General features: G+C 37.3%; 1 protein-coding gene across 16 annotated transcripts in view; it reads right to left on the bottom strand.

Moving 5' to 3' along the window:
* The window catches only part of FNBP1 (formin binding protein 1), a 127,115-nt gene that overhangs the window by 35,403 nt on the left and 70,835 nt on the right, over window positions 1–20,877 (bottom strand). For all 16 annotated transcript variants that reach the window (XM_087418926.1, XM_087418929.1, XM_087418925.1 and 13 more), the window contains exon 6: window positions 20,346–20,450. In XM_087418926.1, the coding sequence (XP_087275052.1) occupies window positions 20,346–20,450 (105 nt within the window). The remainder of the gene's footprint in view (window positions 1–20,345; window positions 20,451–20,877) is intronic.

The raw sequence follows: 20,877 nt of genomic DNA, 5'->3' as shown, positions 1-20,877 counted from the left end.
TGAGCCAGTTACTCATTATTACAAATATGTTTTTAAAAACTCACCTGGAGTAACCAGTTTAAGTTAACTAGATATTTTAGAGTGTGTATCTTCTAATGTCTAAGGCTGAATGAAGATTATAAGTATCACTATTTCTCATTTCTTTTTAAGTCAGTCTAAAAATAGCAACTATTATCTTAAAGAGGTACAGTATTTCCATTCTGAGCCAGACCATAAGCTACTGCTTTTAATTAAATTCCCCATTCTAAGAATAAAAGACACTGCGTCTTATAGCAACATTACTGTAGGACAGAGAGAAGTTCAGAAGATCGGGTTGTTCTTTTTTTAATGAGTCAGAGTCACAGAATTTAGAGATAATATTCTCAAAAAATCCAGAATGACCACAATTGCCTGAGGCTGTAAGTCACAGGCATCTTTGAATAAGATCTAGACCACTTTCATTGTCAATCAGAAAGACTGAATTTAAACTTGAGAATGTCTTTGACAAACCCTTGGGAATCTCCCCAAATAAATCCAAATAGGCCCAAGTATGTACTGTTTAAGTATGACTTCACCGCTTGGTCATTCTTAACATAGTTCATTTCGACATTCCATGTAAGTAAAGCTGTATTGCCTAAAAGGTCAGAGTTGCAGTTTCTAAATAAAGAAGACAATATTTTAGAAACTGAACTGCAGCCCAATGCTTCTAAATCCTAATGGGTTTAAAGACAAAAAGACTGGAATCCTTTTGGTTAAATTTAGATTATTAGCATGCCCCAAATGTGTAGCTACTTCCTGTTTAATTCAATATTACTTTAGTCTTTCAAATATTAAGGAGAAAATAACACTGCTGGCTGAGTCTCAATTATCATAAGCAGAGACTGCAAGGTGAACTAAGAAACTTGTTCATTTCACACGGGGAACATGGTAGATTTGCTGACAACGTTATACCCTCACACCTTTTATCAGAGTTGCTTACGGCTTTGATCTTCTAACAAAATGTGCAAATACAGACTGGTTCTACTTATATAGTTACTGTAAATACATAATGAGATTTATTAATTTTTTGAACCTGACCTCAGAACTCGCAGGATTTTCTCCACTGTTGTTCCTTAAATGGAAAACCATTCATTGCAGCAGGTCAGAGCTTTTGCAAGGTCACTTCCTCTCTTTGCTAAAAGCTTGTAATATAACAAATTAAAAGGCCCATCCTTTATTACCAAAATTCTGGGGAGAGCGATGAGGAATATTTTACGGTTATTGCTAGTAGCTCAAACAACAGTAAATGTTCTCGGGAGCAGCTGTACTTTCAATATTGTATTTCATCACGACAAGAGATCAACTGTATTTTATGCTGGAGGGAAAGTCGAGATTTTATTCTGAATTTACTATTCTGAACCACAGTAATTATTATTCAGTAGCCGGCGACCTGCGGCAGGTCCACTCAGGGGGCAGATCAGCCTGACTGCCATCTCCGGAACCGGGCTAGAAGGGTGTGGGGCCTGGGCTGGAGGCCCAGCAAGAGCCCAGCAGGGCACTTGGCTCTTGATTCATCCCTCTTCAAACTACCCGAGCTGCTGGCTTAATATTGCGGATAAAATTAAACTTCTGAGTTTAACAACCTGCGTTATCTGGCCTCTTTCCATCTTTAGTTCTTTGTACACCCGATTACAAAAATTTGCTTGCTGTAAATAATTCAGATTTACAGAATAGTATGGTTTAGAAAGTAGAAGTCCCTGCATGTGCCACCCTCTGATAATCACCATTAAAGAGTGGCAACCCAGGGCCGGCCCCGTGGCTTAGCGGTTAAGTGTACGCGCTCCGCTGCTGGCGGCCCGGGGTTCGGATCCCAGGCGCGCCCCGACACACCGCTTCTCCAGCCATGCTGAGGCCACGTCCCACATGCAGCAACTAGAGGGATGTGCAGCTATGACATACAACGATCTACTGGGGCTTTGGGGGAAAAGATAAATAAATAAATAAAGTTACAAAAAAAAAAAAAGAGTGCCAACCCAGAGTTCTTAATTGAGGGGGGGGAGGGTCTGAGAAAACACTGAGGGAGGTACAGCCTCCCTCAATTCCAGTGAATTGCCTGGGGTAATTCACTGGAAAGTTCCAGAAGAACAGCTGCAACGACACTGCTAACTGACACCACCACATTAGAATGATCCCCAATCCACAGCTGGCAAACTTGGTGAGTCTCAGAGTCACCAAGGAGCTCCAACCACTGGAGAACCCAGCCTTTTGGGTGCGGCCAGGTTAATGAGAAGAAGCACACACACTGTCACAGTACGCAAGGGAGGTAGGGGCCACTGAATTTTATGACCTGTCTTCCAGGTATTTCTGAGATCAGAAAAACAGCAACCTGTTGAGAATCTGAAAATTCTAATTGGTATACTGAATTTCTCTACGATTTGTCAATGTTTAGAAGTAAACCTGATTTTACCCTAGTTTTTGACCCAGCAATTCTACTTCTGGGTATTTCTTCTAATGAAATAATTTTAAATGTTCATAAAAGATATCCATCATGGTATTGTTTATAATAGCTAATAATATGAAACAAATGCCCACTATGTGCTTGGTTAAATATATGTCATACCCTTGATGGACTAATGTGTAACCTGTAAAAAAAAATAATGTGAAAGAATACTTAATGATAAGGGAAAGTAGAAACTATATACATTTAAATTTTTAAGTTTCCAAAAACAGTATCTACAGCATAATCTCATTATATTAAAAATAAAACATTAATAATGATCACTTCTGAAAGACTGATTAAGGAATATCTTATTTTGCCAAAAAGATTAGTAAAAGAGATAAATTCTAATGCTGAACTCCAGAAACAGAGAAAGCTTGAAGAGGTATGGCTTGCCTTTGAGGTCCACAAAGGAAAAAAAGCTCTAAAAAGATAATGTAGTAGGAGGGATACTAACAGAGGAAGAGATGAAAAAGCTCTCTGTCTGGAGCAATGTTGTTGTATGATAAATGCCATTGTTTAAATTTCCCTGCAAACTGTTGCATCAAGAATACACTTTCAAGTTCAAGACTAAGAATGCATTTAAAAATTCCTATTCAGAAAGAGTGCTGTGAGTTTTTGTTGGAGACTTTCAGGCCAGGGACTTGCCAAAACAATGAGTCTGTCTTTGATAAATTATAAGGGCAGCTAAAATACAAAACAGAGAAAAACTTCAAAATAAGTTAACCAAAGAAATATGCTTGAAATATTCCAGCAATTTCCTGATTTTTTTTTTTTTTTTTTTAAACAGTCTTACAACTTCTAGCCCCAGCATTGTTGGTTACTTTGGTGCATGGTCACTGAAGGAGAAGGAGAGAATATGGAAGTACAGCAAATGCCAGCAGCATCTCAATCACCCATAGGCCATTCACTTGCTAAACAGTTTTAAGAAAAGGTCTCTGTCTTCCTATAACTTGGTTGCCTTATTTGAAAAGTAGAATTTGAAATATCTATTTACTCAAGGTGAGTGACAATTTCTGCTAAAAGAGAGGCCAATGCTGATATGGTTCATCTTTATGTTGGCACAACTTCAAGGTAGGCTGGTGAAAACAATTTTGATATGAGCTCAGAGGTCTCTAAGACTTGGCCTCCTCTCTTCCCTGGCTTCTAATGCATTGTCATTGGCAAGAAGACTTGAGTTTTCAGTGTTGGTAGGTCTGAAATGAATTATCTCTTTCTCTTCCACTTCTTCCCTTAATAAATAACCTTGCCCCAGAATATGACACTCACAAGGTTTCATAAACGTACAGCTGAAGATAACAGCCTGGATTCCAGAAAGTGAATGCCCATAAGATCACCATTCTTTGCTGCTGTGAAGTTATGGTGAAGAACAAAAATACTGAAAGCACTTTGCAAATATAGTTCTAGAAAAGATATGTTCCTTAGAAGAGCAAAAAAAAAATTAGTCCCATGACATACCCCAAGGAAAGAAATAAAATACCGCACTTTCAGTTCTGAAGAAATCTGAGGTGTTTGGTGGTAGGTTAGCAGCTGTTCACCCTTAGTACCCAAGTCACAATGGATGTTTAATCAGTAATGTTTAATACTAGAAGTTTTACATGTGTTATTCAGTGTATTCTATCAATGAGGTCAAGATGTAAGATCACAGGCCCTTCCTCTTTTTTAACCTCAGTGTTCATTTGCTCTGCTTTTCTTTAAGCTGGGCGACACCTGGCAAAACTCCTCTAGTGATCAGAGAAGACAGCAAGGAAGCTTGTTTAGGTCTCAGGCTATGCGGTGGAGTGGAGGAAGAGTGTCCTCTGAGAAACAAAACCTTAAACTTGTGTATACTACACAGATGGTACAAGAATCCACAACTCAAGTAATTAACATACAAATTAGTCCCAGGCTGTCTAGTAGAAACAAATATAAAACTGTGGGGCGGGGGGAGGGAATACTCCCACAATCTTGCTTTTATGAGATTCTCGGAGAAAAAACCATCCCTGCTGAACATGTGTTCATACAAAAAAGACAATAATCATCATAAATGCACAAGGAAATAAACCACCATTAGGCTGACACAAGAGAGAGAAAAATTACCACCATAAGAACTTGAGCTAAAAGTGCAATTTGAAAGAAAATACAAAAGAATAACATTCAAAATGATTAAAGAAATAAAAGAAGCACTAGAAATCACAAAGAAATAATAAGACATATAAATAAAGATCAAGCATATCTGAAAAAGAACCAAATGGAACTTCTAGAAATAAAAAATGCAGTCATTGAAATTTAGAACTTAATAGATGAGTTAAATTACAGAATAACTGAAGAGAATTCATGAAGTAGCTGAAATGTAATACATAGAGATAAAGAAATGGAATGAATGAAAAAGAAGTTAAGAGGCATGGGGAATAGAATGAGAAGTTTCACAAACATCCAATATGAGTTCCAGAACCTACGATTTGAGAGAATGAAAGGTAATATCTGAAGAGTTAACGCCTGAGAGTTTTCCTACATTTACAAAAGGAACAAATCCCCAAGGAACCCCAAGCAGAGTAAATTAAGAAACAAAAAGTCTGTACTTTGAAACATCACAGTGATGCCACAGAACACCAAAGGCAAAGACAAGGTCTTAACAACTAGGGAGGAAAGTCAAGTATCTACAAAGGAATGCAATTAAGGAGACAGCCAACTTCCCAAAGAGGAACCATCAATGATGGAAGATTATGGAATGATATTTTCAAAATGTTCAGAGAAAAGAATTGTCAGGTTAGAATTCTATACCTAGCTAAACTATCACATTAGAGTGAGGACAAAATACAGACATTTCAGACACAGAAAGAGAAGTTACTACTCACAGACCCTCATGGAAAAAAAATTAAAACAATCTATTATCTAGGAAGGAGGAAATTTAACCCAGAAAGAAATAACATGCAATAAGTAACAACACTTGGTCTGCATTATCACATGGCTACAGCTGTGTGGACGAATGGTGAATAGATGGCTGCCCTTTAGATGGTCTCTGTGCTTCTGAGTGTTACTAGTGCAGTACAGTCCCCAGCTCTCCTTACTAGGTTCCTAACACTGAGGCCACATGTCACTTGCTTTTTATCATCTTACCCCAACCCATTATTACCTGCCTAGTTCTGTAGGCAAGAGCAGGGTAACAGGAAAGAGCTCATTTAAAATAATCCAGTGGTCAAGTCATATGGTACACTGGCAAGTACACTGAACTTGAGGCGTGGAAACGTGCTTTAGTCTTAGCTGTACCATATCCATCAGGGCCACTTTAGGCTAATGGTAAGTTAGCATTTTATAGCCTTACCCTTTTTATCTATAAAGGCAGAAAAGATTTATAGAGAGGAATAAAACCCTTTTAGAAAATATAAAACACTTATCCAGTGTAAGTCTTTTGAGAAGTAGGTTCAATAGCATTTCATCAGGGTCACATTTCATTCCACCATTTTGCTTTCAATATCCTTCATAATCTGTTCTCATCTTACGTCTTCATCTGGATCCCACTCAGTCCCCTGTTCTGTCAGGCAGGTCAACATCAGCAACATGTCTCCCTCAGTGCCCTGCATGAAGTTCTCTCTACCTCAGCTGCTCTCTCTCTGCTCCGTCTTGTCAATTTCTACCCGTGCTTCATATTCAAGTCCCAATTCCTCCTTCAAGCCTCTCCCAACAATCTATAATCCACACAGAGCTTTTTCAGACACAGAAGCCATGAACAACTTCTGAGCTCCTAGTATTTGCTTGCCATAGGACCAAGTGATTTCATATACGATGTACCTCAATCATTTTTAACTGCTATTGCTCTGATTATCTTCGTCACGCGGTTTGGCATATAACAGATGATACTCTATCTTTTTATCCAATTGACTCAAGTTTTCCTTGTCTCTCCATCTCATCATTATTTGCTAACTGGGGTCTTCATGAAAAGTATCTATTGTAATCCTGTTGATGCTATGCACTATTTATTCAATAAATATTCTTGTGGGATGCCTAGATGCCTAGAATGTTCAGAATATACTCAAATGATCCACAGTAGGTTGAAGGGGGAAGAAGTGAGGAGGGAGGAACCAGAAGCAATACAAGGAAAAGGACATAGATAGGCAAAATACAAATGACAATAATAGTGTCGACCAATTAACTGTAGTCCAAAAATAGGCCACTACTTTACATACATCACAGACCACAGAAACCTCACAACCAGCCCTTGAGGTGTATATTAGCCTTATTTTATAGAATAGCAAACAGGCTCAGAGAGTAAGTGAATTGCCTCATACCATAACATTCATGAGTGGCAGAAACAAGCTCCTAACCCACTTCTATGTAGTATCAAGATTAAGAACCAGCTCTTGGCCAAGCCAGACCATTCACTATCAGCGAAAATTAAAATATTTTATTAAAAGAGTTTCCATATGAAAGCCTTTAGAACAGTGAGGGGCACATGGTAAGTGCCAAGTGTTTGAAGCTACACACACACATACACACACAACATAAATATAAATAAGTAAATATTATTTTTATTTATTTAATTTAATGCATTTTTATTTTATATTTGTATTATATTTCGTGTTCATATTATTTTTTATAAAATATTCATATGAATATTTGCATTCATATTATATTTTATTTAATTCACTTTTATCTTCAGATCTAGCGTATGAGAATGACCTATCATGTTACTTTGCTCTATTGCTACTTTTCACGTGAACTTATAGGTTGGTTAATGATAATGCTCTTAGGAATACTGAAGCAAAGCTACGACAGAGTCTTGTGTCAAGATTTTAATGCAATACTGCATACTGGAAATATTTCATTGAAGAGGCTTTTAAAAGTAGTTAGTCTTTATATAAAATTCACTCTTGGTAGCACATCCATCCCCAACATTTCTGATACTCTGAGATTTTGACATGTTGACTTTCCTGTTTCTTTTTAGATATTTATCTAACCAAACCCCATTCTTAGCGTAAAAACCACTAACTTTAAAAACAAATAAGTGAAAATTAGGTTAACAATAAACAGTAGTCATTGCCAGCAAATGAACTGAAACTTGGAGCTGAATACAACTTTAAGAGTACTTTTCTGTGAAACTTTTAGCCATGGTAAATAATTTTGTGTCTCAACATTCCTATAACAAATTTATTTATTTTTTTGTGAGGAAAATCAGCCCTGAACTAACATCCATGCTAATCCTCCTCTTTTTGCTGAGGAAGACCGGCTCTGAGCTAACATCTATTGCCAATCTTCCTCCTTTTTTTTTTTCCCCAAAGCCCCAGTAATAGTTGTACGTCATAGTTTCACATCCTTCTAGTTGCTGTATGTGGGACGCGGCCTCAGCATGGCTGGAGAAGCGGTGAGCCGGTGTGTGCCCAGGATCCGAATTGGGGCCGCCAGTAGCGGAGCACGTGCACTTAACCGCTAAGCCACGGGGCCAGCCCACAAATTTATTTTTAATGGTAAAACTAATATCGAGTGTCACAGCCTTGAGAAAAAAAAATCTCATCCTACTAATACTCATTTATGACATAGCTCAAAATACATTTATTCCACATCTAATAATTGGAGAAAATTTCCATTAAATTCCGTTTCCCATGTGAAGCATCAAAAGATGAAAACATATCCATTATTACTCAGGACTAATATTAAGAATCAAAACAACTGAAACCATTCAGAATGTTCACTTAATAAAGGTACACTGGGAGGCAAAATAAGCAAAATATAAACCCTACAGATATGCCTGCTTACAGGACAGACACAAACTAGAGAATAAGAAAAGTGTCTTTTCTAGAATCTTTGATTTGAACATTGATCCATTTATAAAAGAATAGTTACAGCAACAATATCCGTCTTTTATTATTATTTCTTTTTAATTCTATTTTTCTCTTGTAATAAATAAAAAACATTTTAAACTGAAAGATCAAGCTACAGTTGCAAAATTTATTTCCTGCATTCATACTAACCACTTCCTCTTTTCAAAAAAGATTTTGTTTTCTAAATTGTTACAGTGAAGAATTCCTTCAGAAAACCAGTCAGACATTTCATATGAAACAAATTCGGGGAAAGCACTCAAGATATTAACATGTTCAATAAAGATGTCAACCTTGTAGCTACGGCAAGGGCAGAGAAAAAATTTAATAGTACAATTCCTTATACGTACAATAACTTAAGTAGTCATCTTGCTAGAGACTGTTTCCCCAAATGGTAAAAAAGTTTAACACTCTGCTACTCAGCTGGCTTCAGTTAGAACAGAACCAACCCTACCCTGTCTGCGCTTCATAGAGCCAGCAACACTGATTTCCAGTGAAGAAAACTTCCCAAACTACTAAATTTCATTTATTTTATCGAGATAATTATCAAACCGAAAATCATTCAGAGTAAATTCCTTCATTCTTGCTTAAAATTGGCATAGGTTCTTTACTATAATTTTATTTTCTCTTCAAAATATTCTATTATGTAATATATACACAACACATGTATATTTTATTGTAATTAGAAGCATGAAGTTTTATCACATACTTAGAATTCTACCTTAATTCATAAATGATTCAGAATTTCCTATTCTACTTCGTAATAGGGAGATCTACGTAGAATTTAAAAGCTCAGGATGTGCAAAGCCAAATATTTTTAGAAGCCATAACATCACACAAAAATGGAATGCAAACTCCCTAAGAAATTGATACACTGTTCTAAGTGCCTACAGTCAGGATTTTAATTTAATTTAGCTTTTAAAACATTTCCTCAAATCAGATTATATAATAAAACTCATGCGTAAGCCAAATAAGGAAGCCTCTTGCATTGTACAGAGAAGTCTTCTGGTTAGTCTACACCCAGAATGGCAACGAATTTGAATGAAGAAGCCAGGTTAACTGTTTCACGGCAAACAACTGCCCATAAAATTAAGACTCCAGCAGTGAAAGAATCATACAAGTTAAATGAAACCAGACCTATAAGAAAAGGAGAAATTGATGCGGGAGTTTCAAAAACATAACCTGAACCCGCTAACAATTTCTGCAGCTACTCATAACCACTAACTGCAGCTTCTGTTAAACAATATCCTATTTTGCATTTAGAAATTATGTAAGAGGCAACAGTCACAAGGCAAAGGCGAATTAGAGAAAGGGAATTATTCATTGCCTGACATGGATGAACTCAGTTTAATGCATGCATTTAGAAAACACTGTTCTCTCTGTTCGGAAATATTAGTTCACATTCCACTCATTTTGATAACCTTTTCCTTTTTCATCCCAACACCACACTAACCCACTGCAGCTCCATCAGAATGCAGACATTAGGTGCTGCTTCTCATCCAAGTTTGTCTAGCACGTTGTTATTCCAAAGCAGAGTGACAGATGAAACCTGACTTTAAAGTCTTGGTCAACAAAATGTCATTCAAGAGCTGTTGAGGAGGCAAATGGGAAAACTCACAATACAGTGAACTAAATATTAGGAAGAAAATTAAAGGCAAGTTCTTTAAAGTCAACGACTGTGGGAAGACATGTTAGTATCTGTGCCACCCCACATCTTGCCAGCACACAGTCAATGAATAACGGGGGAGGGAATGAATGAATGAATGAATGAATGTGAAGACTTCACAACTTAGGAATTCCGTCAACAAGTTAAATGTTTTTGAATAATGAGAATAAGACCATGAAATCATGATTCCATTAGAATTCCCTTAAATTAAAAAAAAAGGTTGGGATAACTCATTTTGGGGGCTATGTGAAAATAGAAATAGAGAAATTCAGAATTTAGTTGCATAAAAAGCTGTATCAAGCAGAAGCAAACAGCAAGAAAAAAATTACTAGAAATATTTTTATAAAATAAATTAATGGTTACTTAGAATTCTGATTCTTCAAAAGTAATCTCCAAACTGTATAAAGCTTGAGGGCAGGCCTGGTGGCATAGTGGTTAAGTCCACATGCTCTGCTTCGGGGACCCGGGGGTTTGCAGGCTCGGATTCCGGGCTCGCACCTACACACCATTTATCACGCCATGCTGTGACAGCATCCCATATACAGTAGAGGAAGATGGGCACGGATGTTAGCCCAGGGCCAATCTTCCCCAGCAACAAGAGGAGGATTGGCAACAGATGTTAGCTCAGGCCTAACCTTCCTCAAAACAAACAACAAAAAAACAAAAAAATATACATACATAAAGCTTGAAATCTTGACTCCATTGAAAAGTAATCTGTTGCCCATTTCTCTACATACTATACCCCAAAACTGCAAAAAAAAAAATTGAGACTACATGAAGAGTTTAATTGCTCAAGGTGACAATGAACAACGGTCCCTTGGTGCCCTGTCCATTCTGATGGCGCTGGGCTTCCAAGACATGGGGCCGTGGAGAGCCAGGCTCTCTGTACTTCTAAGCATGATCCTTAAAAACATGTGAACTGGAAAGGATAATATTCTGGCTATCTAGGCTTTTTCCATTGCATAACAATATTTTAACAGCAATGATGAAAACTTTAAAATAAAAAATCACCCATATATCAATTAAAGGTATACCAAAAGGCTTTATTGGGGTAAGTGAAGATATTTTCAACAGAAAATGAAAAGTCCTAACCTTAAAAAAAAATTGGTAAATTGGACTTTATTAAAATTGATTAACTTGTATTCATCAAAAGAAGCCAGACACAAAAACATATTCTATAATTATATACACACATACTTATGCATATATGTATATACACACACAAACACATATATACACACTCATATCCAGAATGTATAAAGAACACCTATGTGCCAAAAAGAAGAAAATCTATTTTTGAAATGAGCAAAAGATTTGGGCACTTCACAGAAGAGGTTATTCAACTGGCAGATAATGGCATACAAAACGATGCTCAACATCATTTTGCATCAAGGAAATACAAATGCAAATTAAAACCACTACAAGATTCCACTGCGCACTCATCAAAAAGGCTAAAATAAAGACTGATAATACCAATTGCTGGTGAGGATGACAAGCAACTGCTGACGGGATTGTCAGCTGGTACAACCACTCTGTCAAGCTCTTTGCCAGCAAACCAGGATTCCACTCCCAGCTATATACCCAAGAAAAACAAGAGACCGTGTCTGCCAACAACATGCATAACTATGTTCAGAGTAGCTTTATTCTTAATTTAGCCTCAATATGGAAACAATCCAAATGTCCACCAACATGAGAGTGGATAAACAAATTGTGGTATATCCATACAATGGAATATCACACGGCAATTAAAAATGCACAACACAAACTACCAACATAAGCAACAAAAATACGAATCTCACAAACATAACATTGAGTTAGAGAAGCTAGACAGAAGAATATGCATTATATAATTTGTATGAAGTACAGAAACAGGCTAAAGTAATATATGATAGAGGTCAGAGTAATACTTACGTTCAGGGTGAGGGGAGGGTTCAAGAGAGCCTGCTGGGGTCCTAGAAATGTCCCCTCTCTTGGGTGCTGGCATGTGATTTCATACATATGTAAAAACTCATTGAGCTGCCTACTTAAGATGTGACCACTTTACTGTACGTAAATCATATCTCAATAAAAACAATTTTAAAAGGTCTAGAAGGATATGCCTGGGTGGGATGGCAAAGAATACTTTTGCCTTATCCTCCATGGTTTAGAAGAATTCTTCTTTTTTTTTTTTTTTTTATGAGGAAGATCAGCCCTGAGCTAACATCCATGCCAATCCTCTTCTTTTTGCTGAGGAAGACTGACCCTGGGCTAACATCTGTGCCCATCTTCCTCCACTTTATATGAGACGCCACCACAGCATGGCCTGACAAGCGGTGCATCCGTGCACGCCCGGGATCCAAACCCGGGCCACCAACTGCTCCCCACGGGGCCGGCCCTCCTCCATGGTTTAATTTTTTTTTTTCCCAAGAGAATCCTATATTTGAGTAAGACATATATGGTTTGATTTTTCCCTGTTCCCTTGCAGTCCTTTGACTTCTCAATATTACAAAATAGATAGTAAGGACTATCTTTTCCACCTCATTAAAAGTGAGAAAAAAAAGAGTCTGGTTTTATCTTCGACTTAAGCACATGGGTCACGAGCCACAACATGACCTATTCTAACATATATTAGTTGTTTCACAAACCCAGCTCAACTAATTCCAAATCACTAGAACTCTAAGTTTTAAGTCTTCAAATTCAAAACTCTCTGCCAGCTGCACCTTGGCAAAGGAAAAGAGACTGCATAGTTCTTGAATTTTCATCACCAATAAAAACCATTCCATTGAGCTTATTTCCTTTCCTCATCATTCTTCTAAGGAACGTGGCATCGCACAACATCCAAGTATGTTCACTTGCCCAGAGATAACACCACCAGTTTTTTCTTACATCTACTTTACACACATAAATTTACTTTTAGTTGAACTAGGCGCCTCCAGGATAACACATATCCTCTTGCAAGCAAATTACTAAACATCTGGCCACATACTGACACCGAACACAAAGCAAAAGTCTATGGATTCCCCACACTGGACGTGGGCAGATTCAGGCGATTTGAACGCGGTGCTTATAAAAAGTGTGGTTCCAATCACTATGTGGGACATTTAACTTTTCAAAAAGGGAAGAAGAAAATCAGGCTCATACTCAGATCCTAAATAGTTTAGAAACTCCATGCACATACAGTTCACATCAACTGTATCATCAAGCAACTTAGAAAAGGCCATCCTACTTATAGCTAGAGCAGTTACAGTGTCTTTGTGAACACAGGCATATCCTTCCAAGTGTTGTGGGCTGACTGCTGGAAAAAGGGGGTGAGTTATTTCTAATACAACTGGATAATTTAATCGTTTGCGGAAACGAGGGGAAACGGCATTTATATTAGATTCAAAGACTGTCCGGAGTCAAAATGGCAAATTACATTAAATAATGATAAGAACTGAAACACTACACCCTTTCAGCTTGATACTGACAAGAAGCCTCACAGGCGATAAAGGAAAAAATTGATATAATAGTCAAACCGCTGTTTGTTTTGGGGAATTACAGTGCTTCAAGTCACACTTGTAAGCAAAATAACTTAAAAATCCCAATGTTTAGACATTGCTCTATCAGTTTCAATGTTTGTGATGATGCCAAAACCGGGAAATTTATCATATCCTTGGGGAGGAGGTAAGTAGTACTTCCACAAAAATAACAAAATGATGCTCTCAGTATAACAAAAAACAATACATCCTTGGAAATACTAAAATAGTTGGGGAGAGCAATGCAATTTGACAATGTCTATCAAAAGTCCTCGAGCTGCCACTGGATCCAGCAATTGTACTTTTGATAACTTCACTACCTTGGATCTGATCTGAGTGAGGAAAACAAAGAAAAAAGTGATCCTGGAAATTTCTGGATCACAAAGGGCCAGAACTCACACAGCCTGGGTGGATCTCAAATCCCAAGTTGGACATTTAGATTGATGCATTCCTGGCTTGGGAGTGACCCCAGGTAATGTTAGCTTCCTGAAGAAACCACTTTAAATCTAGGCCATAGATAAAAGTCCAGAATGCACATTCATAATCACACAGTCTGTTCTGTCCCTCACATGTTTGTCTGCTGTGACTTACACCTTCTTAAACAACTGAAATGTAGGGCAATGATGTTGGTATAACATGGAAGCCTTGCTAGTCTATCTGCAATTTTTCACAGTACATTAATGTTTGGAAGCAATAACGGGTAGGCTTTCTCATAATAGCAAGCCAGAGCAATGTCGTGCAGATCTTAAGAAAAAGGCTAAAAATGTACAGAACTACAACTAGTGGTTGGCTTAGTGGCTTCAAGAACGGCTACCATCTCCATTCTGTTGGGCTGTCTGGTAAAGCTGGGAATATGAAGGCAAAAACTAGGGAAGATATTTCCCCCTGTGTTAAAACAATGGATAAATGCAGAAAGCTACATCCCGGATCAGATTTTTCACTTTGATGAAAGTAGTCTCTCTCAGAAGTGAATGCTCTCAAGGACCTACATCTCTGAAGGACCTACACTTTGAAGGACAAAGGCTGTGGTGCTCAACGCAAATGTTGGTAGTTTTATTAGGACTGTTGTTTTGCTGGTGCTCTGGTTAGAGAGTTCACTAAGTATTGAGTCATCTGTTTCTATGGCTACTTTTCCCATAAGCCTTGTTTGTTATTTTTAGCAATATTTTTGCAGAACATAAAGTTTTTCAGCAATGCATTTATGTTATTATAGCAGAAATGTTTGTATCACAAAAATACATGAGGAAACAAGTCACCATAAACAAGTCAGCAGAAACAACAAACTGAAGAATCAGGCCCACAAAGAATGTAGATACTGAAATTAATCAAATAGAGAATATAAAATCATTCTCTGTGTGTTTAATATGTTTAAAGAAGTAAAATATGGTACAAAAGTGCAACAAAGTGACAAGAAAACAACAAAATGACTATAGATTTTTAAAAGAACTAAAAAGAACTTCTAGAAATGAAAACGTAACAACAGAAATTAGAAACTTAACAGATGTGTTAAACCACAGATTAGACATAGCTTAAGAGAGAATTAGTGAAATGAAAGTTATATCTGAAGGAATTACATGAAACAAAGCAGAGAGAGAGAGAGAGAAAAAGATGGGAAATATAAATAAAAGTTAATAGGCATAGAGGATATAGAGAAGTTTACCTTCTACTTTATAATCAGAGTTCCAGAAGAAATAACAGAAAGAGGGATAGGCAGGTGTTGGAAAATTCCAATATGGAGTCAATAAGCTCAATGAATCAAAAGGAAGATAAAAAAGAAATTCACACCTAGACGCATTATAGTGAAATTTCAGAAGAACAATGACCAAAAAAAATAGATTTTAACAGTTACCAAGAAGAAAAGGCAGTTATCTTCAAAGGATTAACAATTATACTGGCTTCTCACCCACTATGACTTCTCAACCACAGACGAGAGCTAGGAGATGGTGGGTAGATCCTCCAGGTGCAATACAATCACCCCAGGATTGCATACATGGAGAAATCATCTTTCAAGAATGAGAGTGAAGTAAAGACAATTCCAACCAAACAAAAACTGAGGTTTTACTGTAATAAATCTCTGCTAAAGGAACTTCTAAAGGACGTCCTTTGGGAAGAAGGAATAAGATCCCAGATACAAAAGAAACTGTAAACAAAGAAAATAGAAAATTACTTACAGAACTGTATAAAATTACTAAAGCCCACTTTGTGTAGTTGAACCAAAAATATTCAAAAATAAACTGCAATAGTCAAAGTGAGCTGGTTTTGGTTAAGTGTTGTTAGGGAGGACATCAGTAAAGATCCCTATTTACTTTGTAGTTTACGTTGAATACAGATGTTAAAATGTCTAGGCCATCCAACACAAACACAGAAATAGAAGACATAATCTCCAAAGGAGTAGAGGGGAAAAATGGAATGAGGAAAGTAAAACAAAACAAAAAAATTTCAAAATCCAGGAAGACAAGAAACAAAGAGTGTCAGGGTAAGAGGAAGGAGACACAGAAAAAGAGAGACGAATAGAAAACACAAATAAGACGGCACCCATGGATCCAAACTCTCCAGGTGAAAGATAAAGACTCTCAGGCTGGATTAAAAAGAAATCTAGCCATATGCCATTTACGAGAGACACATCTAAATATGAGGACAAAGAAACATGCAGACCAAAAGGTATGGGATAGATTTGCCAGGCAAACGCTAACCCAAAGAAAAAGCTGGTGAACAGCAGGTAAAATAGACCTCGTGGCATAGAGCATGATGGCAGAAGGAAGACCACCACATGCTGAAGAAAAGTTACATCACACGAAGATGTTACAATTCTAAACTTTATTTTTTCATAAAATAACTTCACCATGGAGGAGCAAAATTGGCAGAAAATGGCAAATCTTCCACCGTTATCATCATGCTAGTGAACGTAGGGAGCACTGGCCACGGCCATAAATGGCTGTGAGTACCTTGTACACGTTGACTCAATTAAACTTTGTACCAACCCTGTTCTGTGTTCCCATTTTACAGACAAGGAAAAGGAAAGCACAAAGAAGTGACACATCCTTCACACGAAATGTTGCAACAGGCTGACAAAATATCCCTAATGGTGGGAAGATCTGGATCACACAATCAGCAAGTTTGATCTAATGAAAATACGTAGAACTTGGCAACCAAGAAATGGAGAAGACACACTCTTTTCAATTACTTACAGGACATTTATAAAAAGTGACCAAGTACTAGGCCATAAAGCAAGTCTCAACAAACAGAAAATCAAACTCAGGCTTTCTACCACTACAATGCAATTAAGTCAGAAATCAATAACAAACGGATAAGTTTAAATACATCATACGATTGGAAATTTCAAAATATGCTCCTAAAAAAGTCATAGGAGAGACTAAATAGTAAAAGAAATGAAAAATATCTGGAAATGAATAATAATAATAATAATACATAAAACAGTACTTAAATGGGAAATTTGTCACTTAAATGCTTACAAAAAGAAGAAAAGTTGAGGGCCCGACCCGTGGCTTAGCAGTTAAGTGTGCGTGCTCCACTGCTGGCGGCCCAGGCTCAGACCCCGGGCGCGCACCGATGCACTGCTTCTCCAGCCATGCTGAGGCCACGTCCCACATACAGCAACTAGAAGGATGTGCAGCTATGACATACAACTATCTACTGGGGCTTTGGGGGGAAAAAAAGGAGGAGGATTGGCAATGGATGTTAGCCCAGGGCTGGTCTTCCACAGCAAAAAGAGGAGGATTAGCATGGATGTTAGCTCAGGGCTGATCTTCCTCACAAAAAAAAAAAAAGAAGAAGAAAAGTTGAAATGAAGTAAGCATTTGAAGAAAAAAATTTTTAAAAATGAAATAGAATAAATCCAAAGACATTGACAAAAGAGGAAGGAGAAGAAAAAGAAACTAAATGAAATAGAAAATAAAAATAGAAAAGGGAAGCTCCACAAAGACAAATTTTGGTTCTTGGAAAATACTAATAAAAATGATTTTAGAAAATTAATTCCAAAAAAAGGTATAAATAAACGGAATAAATTAGAGGCACACAACAACATATGCGGCAAAAAATAAGGTGAGAGAATACTATGGGCAAGTTTTGGCCAATAAATTTGAAAACTTATGAAGAAACAGATATATTTCTAGAAAAAATAACCCACCAGGATCAATCAAAGAAAAAGCAGACGATAAAGGAATTGAATCAGTAGTTAGAAACTTTCCCACAACAAAGCATTACAAAACATCTAAGGAACAGTTAATTTCATCTCACGTATATTACTTCAGAAAACAGAAAAAAGAGCAACAGTCCAAAACTAATAAGTAAAGCAAACTAGAAGAGACAAAAAAAAATTATCGACCAATTTCAATGCATATAGATACAAAAACCTTAAGTAAAATATTAGCAAAATGAATTTAGCAATGTATAAAAAAATAATACATCACAACCTAGTTGGATTTGTCCCAGGAATGCTGATTTGGTTCCATACGAGAAAACTGGTTAATGTAATCCATCACATTAATGGAAGAAAGGAAGCAGAAAAAGTATTTGATGATATTCAATGTCAGGTCAAGCTTAAAAACAACTCCTGGGAAAACAGGAAAAAAAGGGAAATCCCTTGACCTGATAAAGGGTATATTAAAATCCTGCTTAGTGGGGAAACATTTGAAGCACTCTCTGTGTAATCAAGAACAAGATAAGAAGTCCACAATAATTGCTCTACCGGCACAATGGAGGTCATGACCAGCAGAGGAAGATAAGAAAAGTAAACAAAAGGCATACAGATTGAAAAAGAAGAAATAAAACTGCCATTACTTGCTGGTGATAGGACTGTCTCTACAGAGAACCCGAAACAGAAATAAAAAGTGTTAAGCAAGGCATCTGGCTCTAATATTAATATATAAAAGTCATGTGTTCTATACGCCACACGAATTAAGTAAAAAACATAATATCACATGAAAAATAATGAAGTCAGAAGAAAATAAATGAAAGTATGACTTTGTTTATATAAAGGTGAAAAAGAGGCAAAATTACAAAATATACTCTTTGGAGATACAATATAACTGCGGTAAAGCTATAAAGAATAGCAAGGAGATGACTGACACCAAATTAATGGTAAACTTTACCTCTAGGGTGGGGAGAAAAAGGATGAAGTTAGGGAGGGAGACTTCAAAGGCACCAATAAGATTTTATTTCTTAAGATAGGTTGTAGATCAGCAAGTGTTCCTTTTGTTATTATTCTTTACATTGTACGTATATAATATACACACAATTTTTTTAAGAAAAGGCTCTGAAAGGTAAAATACATTTTATTAGCAATAGTTGCATGTTTTAATGTTTTTCTCCTCTTTTAGTTGTTTGTATTTTCAGATATTTCTACAATGAGCGTGGACAGATTTTACACCAAGAAAAGGCCATAAAAGTAGTTTCTTTCAAAAAGTCTTTAAATGAATAAAAATCACTCCACTTTTACATTTAGGATAATAAAATATTTGATGAAGAATGCATACATTTGTGTTAGATATGTTTCTGGGACACACATACTGATTTTACCTCATTTAACCCAAACTGGTTTTTTTGATAAACTTTGGGTCAATCTATTTTAATTGAATAACATTTTAAATACTTGGGGGAGTTGGCTATTTAATGAGAACTCATGATAAATTCATGGTAATTTATGGTAATTTTACCAGCAAATTAATATATCTTTTGGTAAAGTAAACATTGCCACTTAAGATCAAATATAGATATTGAGACTATGTATTTTAATATATTTGGTAATTTTAGAGGAAGGCATACTAATATATACATAGTTTTTAAGCAAGGAACTTGGCAGAATTGGGCAAAACTGAATAACTAATTCACACAATTTTCAAACTAAACTCATCTCCAAGTCATTTGGCAAAAGTGAAAGAAATCTAAGAAAACACAGGGCTTCGCCTCGTCTAAAACATGAGGCTGTAGGGCCGGCCCCATGGCTTAGCGGTTAAGTGTGCGCGGCAGCCCCGGGTTCAGATCCTGGGCGTGCACCCACGCACCGCTTCTCCGGCCATGTTGAGGCCGCGTCCCACATACAGCAACTAGAAGGATGTGCAGCTATGACACACAACTATCTACTGGGGCTTTGGGGAGAAAAAAAAAAGGAGGAGGATTGGCAATAGATGTTAGCTCAGAGCCGGTCTTCCTCAGCAAAAAGAGGAGGATTAGCATGGATGTTAGCTCAGGGCTGATCTTCCTCACACACACAAAAAAAACATGAGGCTGTGAATGCCAAAATAGCCTTGGGCAGTAATGAATGAATACTGTTATTTAACAGCCTAATTTTGTTTACACTATATTGATGACTTTCATAAAAAGAAAATTCAGCTTCTAGGGAAAACACACAACCCACCCACAAGAAGATCCAGTAGAAGCTTTGAAATATTCCTAATTGCCAATACATGTCCATTTGGAGAAAGGCTTTTGAGAGGACTTACGAATACAAGCCTTCAACTATAACCTGTCAGCAACCTGAATGAGTCAATTAGAAGTCAGGCCAGCAGTGTGAGCCTCTTTATCTTTTTAATGGAAGCATTAGAAGCAGCCAGGCTCTTCCAGATGGTGCTAAACAGTCTGCTCCAGCTTTCAAGGGGTTGACTTTTTCTTTGAAAAGCCACTAAGAGAAAGCCACACTCTCCGGAAACCACCCTCCCACGGTACGTTCATGGTCTAGGTCTCCATGATATCATCCTGGCAACTAAACAAATCAACAAACTGCTCGAATCATGACACGAAGATTCCCCAAATTTTAGCGTCTGGTGCCCATGACAGGTGACACAAAATGAAAACGATCCCAAGTTGAGTGGTCTTTTGCGGTTGCATCAGAAAGGGGAACTCAGGGACTGTCAGTCTGGGAGGATATGTGTCGAACATTAAAAAGGAAATGAAACGAAGGCTCACTTTCACCTTACCTTCTCAACATCTGCTTTTGTAACATTTATGTCTGCATCCATTTTCTCAAAGTACTGCTGTGCTCGGTCAGCCTCTTTGCAATCCCGCTCAAACCGTCTTTTACTCTAAAAGCAAAGAAAAATGGTGGCGGGGAAAATAATTATTAATGAAACCATGAGATTCCTATGAGAAGACACGATTTTATCTAAACCTCCAAAGAGCATTCTTCTCTGAACTGATTTGTTATATGTCATAATTTCAGGAAGTTATTTTATTTATTTATTTTTTTGTGAGGAAGATCAGCCCTGAGCTAACATCCATGCCAATCCTCCTCCTTTTGCTGAGGAAGACCGGCTCCGAGCCAACATCTATTGCCAATCCTCCTCCTTTTTTTCTCCCCCCCAAAGCCCCAGCAGATAGTTGCACGTCACAGTTGCACATCCTTCTAGTTGCTGCATGAGGGACATGGCCCCAGCGTGGCCGGAGAAGCGGCGCCTCAGTGCGCGCCCGGGATCTCTACCCGGGGCCGCCAGCAGCGGAGTGCGAGCACCT

This window comes from Ceratotherium simum, chromosome 29, assembly GCF_057802395.1.
Source record: "Ceratotherium simum simum isolate JZ-2026a chromosome 29, ASM5780239v1, whole genome shotgun sequence".
Taxonomy (NCBI): domain Eukaryota; kingdom Metazoa; phylum Chordata; class Mammalia; order Perissodactyla; family Rhinocerotidae; genus Ceratotherium; species Ceratotherium simum.
The sequence above is the reverse complement of the archived record's forward strand: the minus strand, read 5'-3'. Positions and strand labels throughout refer to the sequence as shown.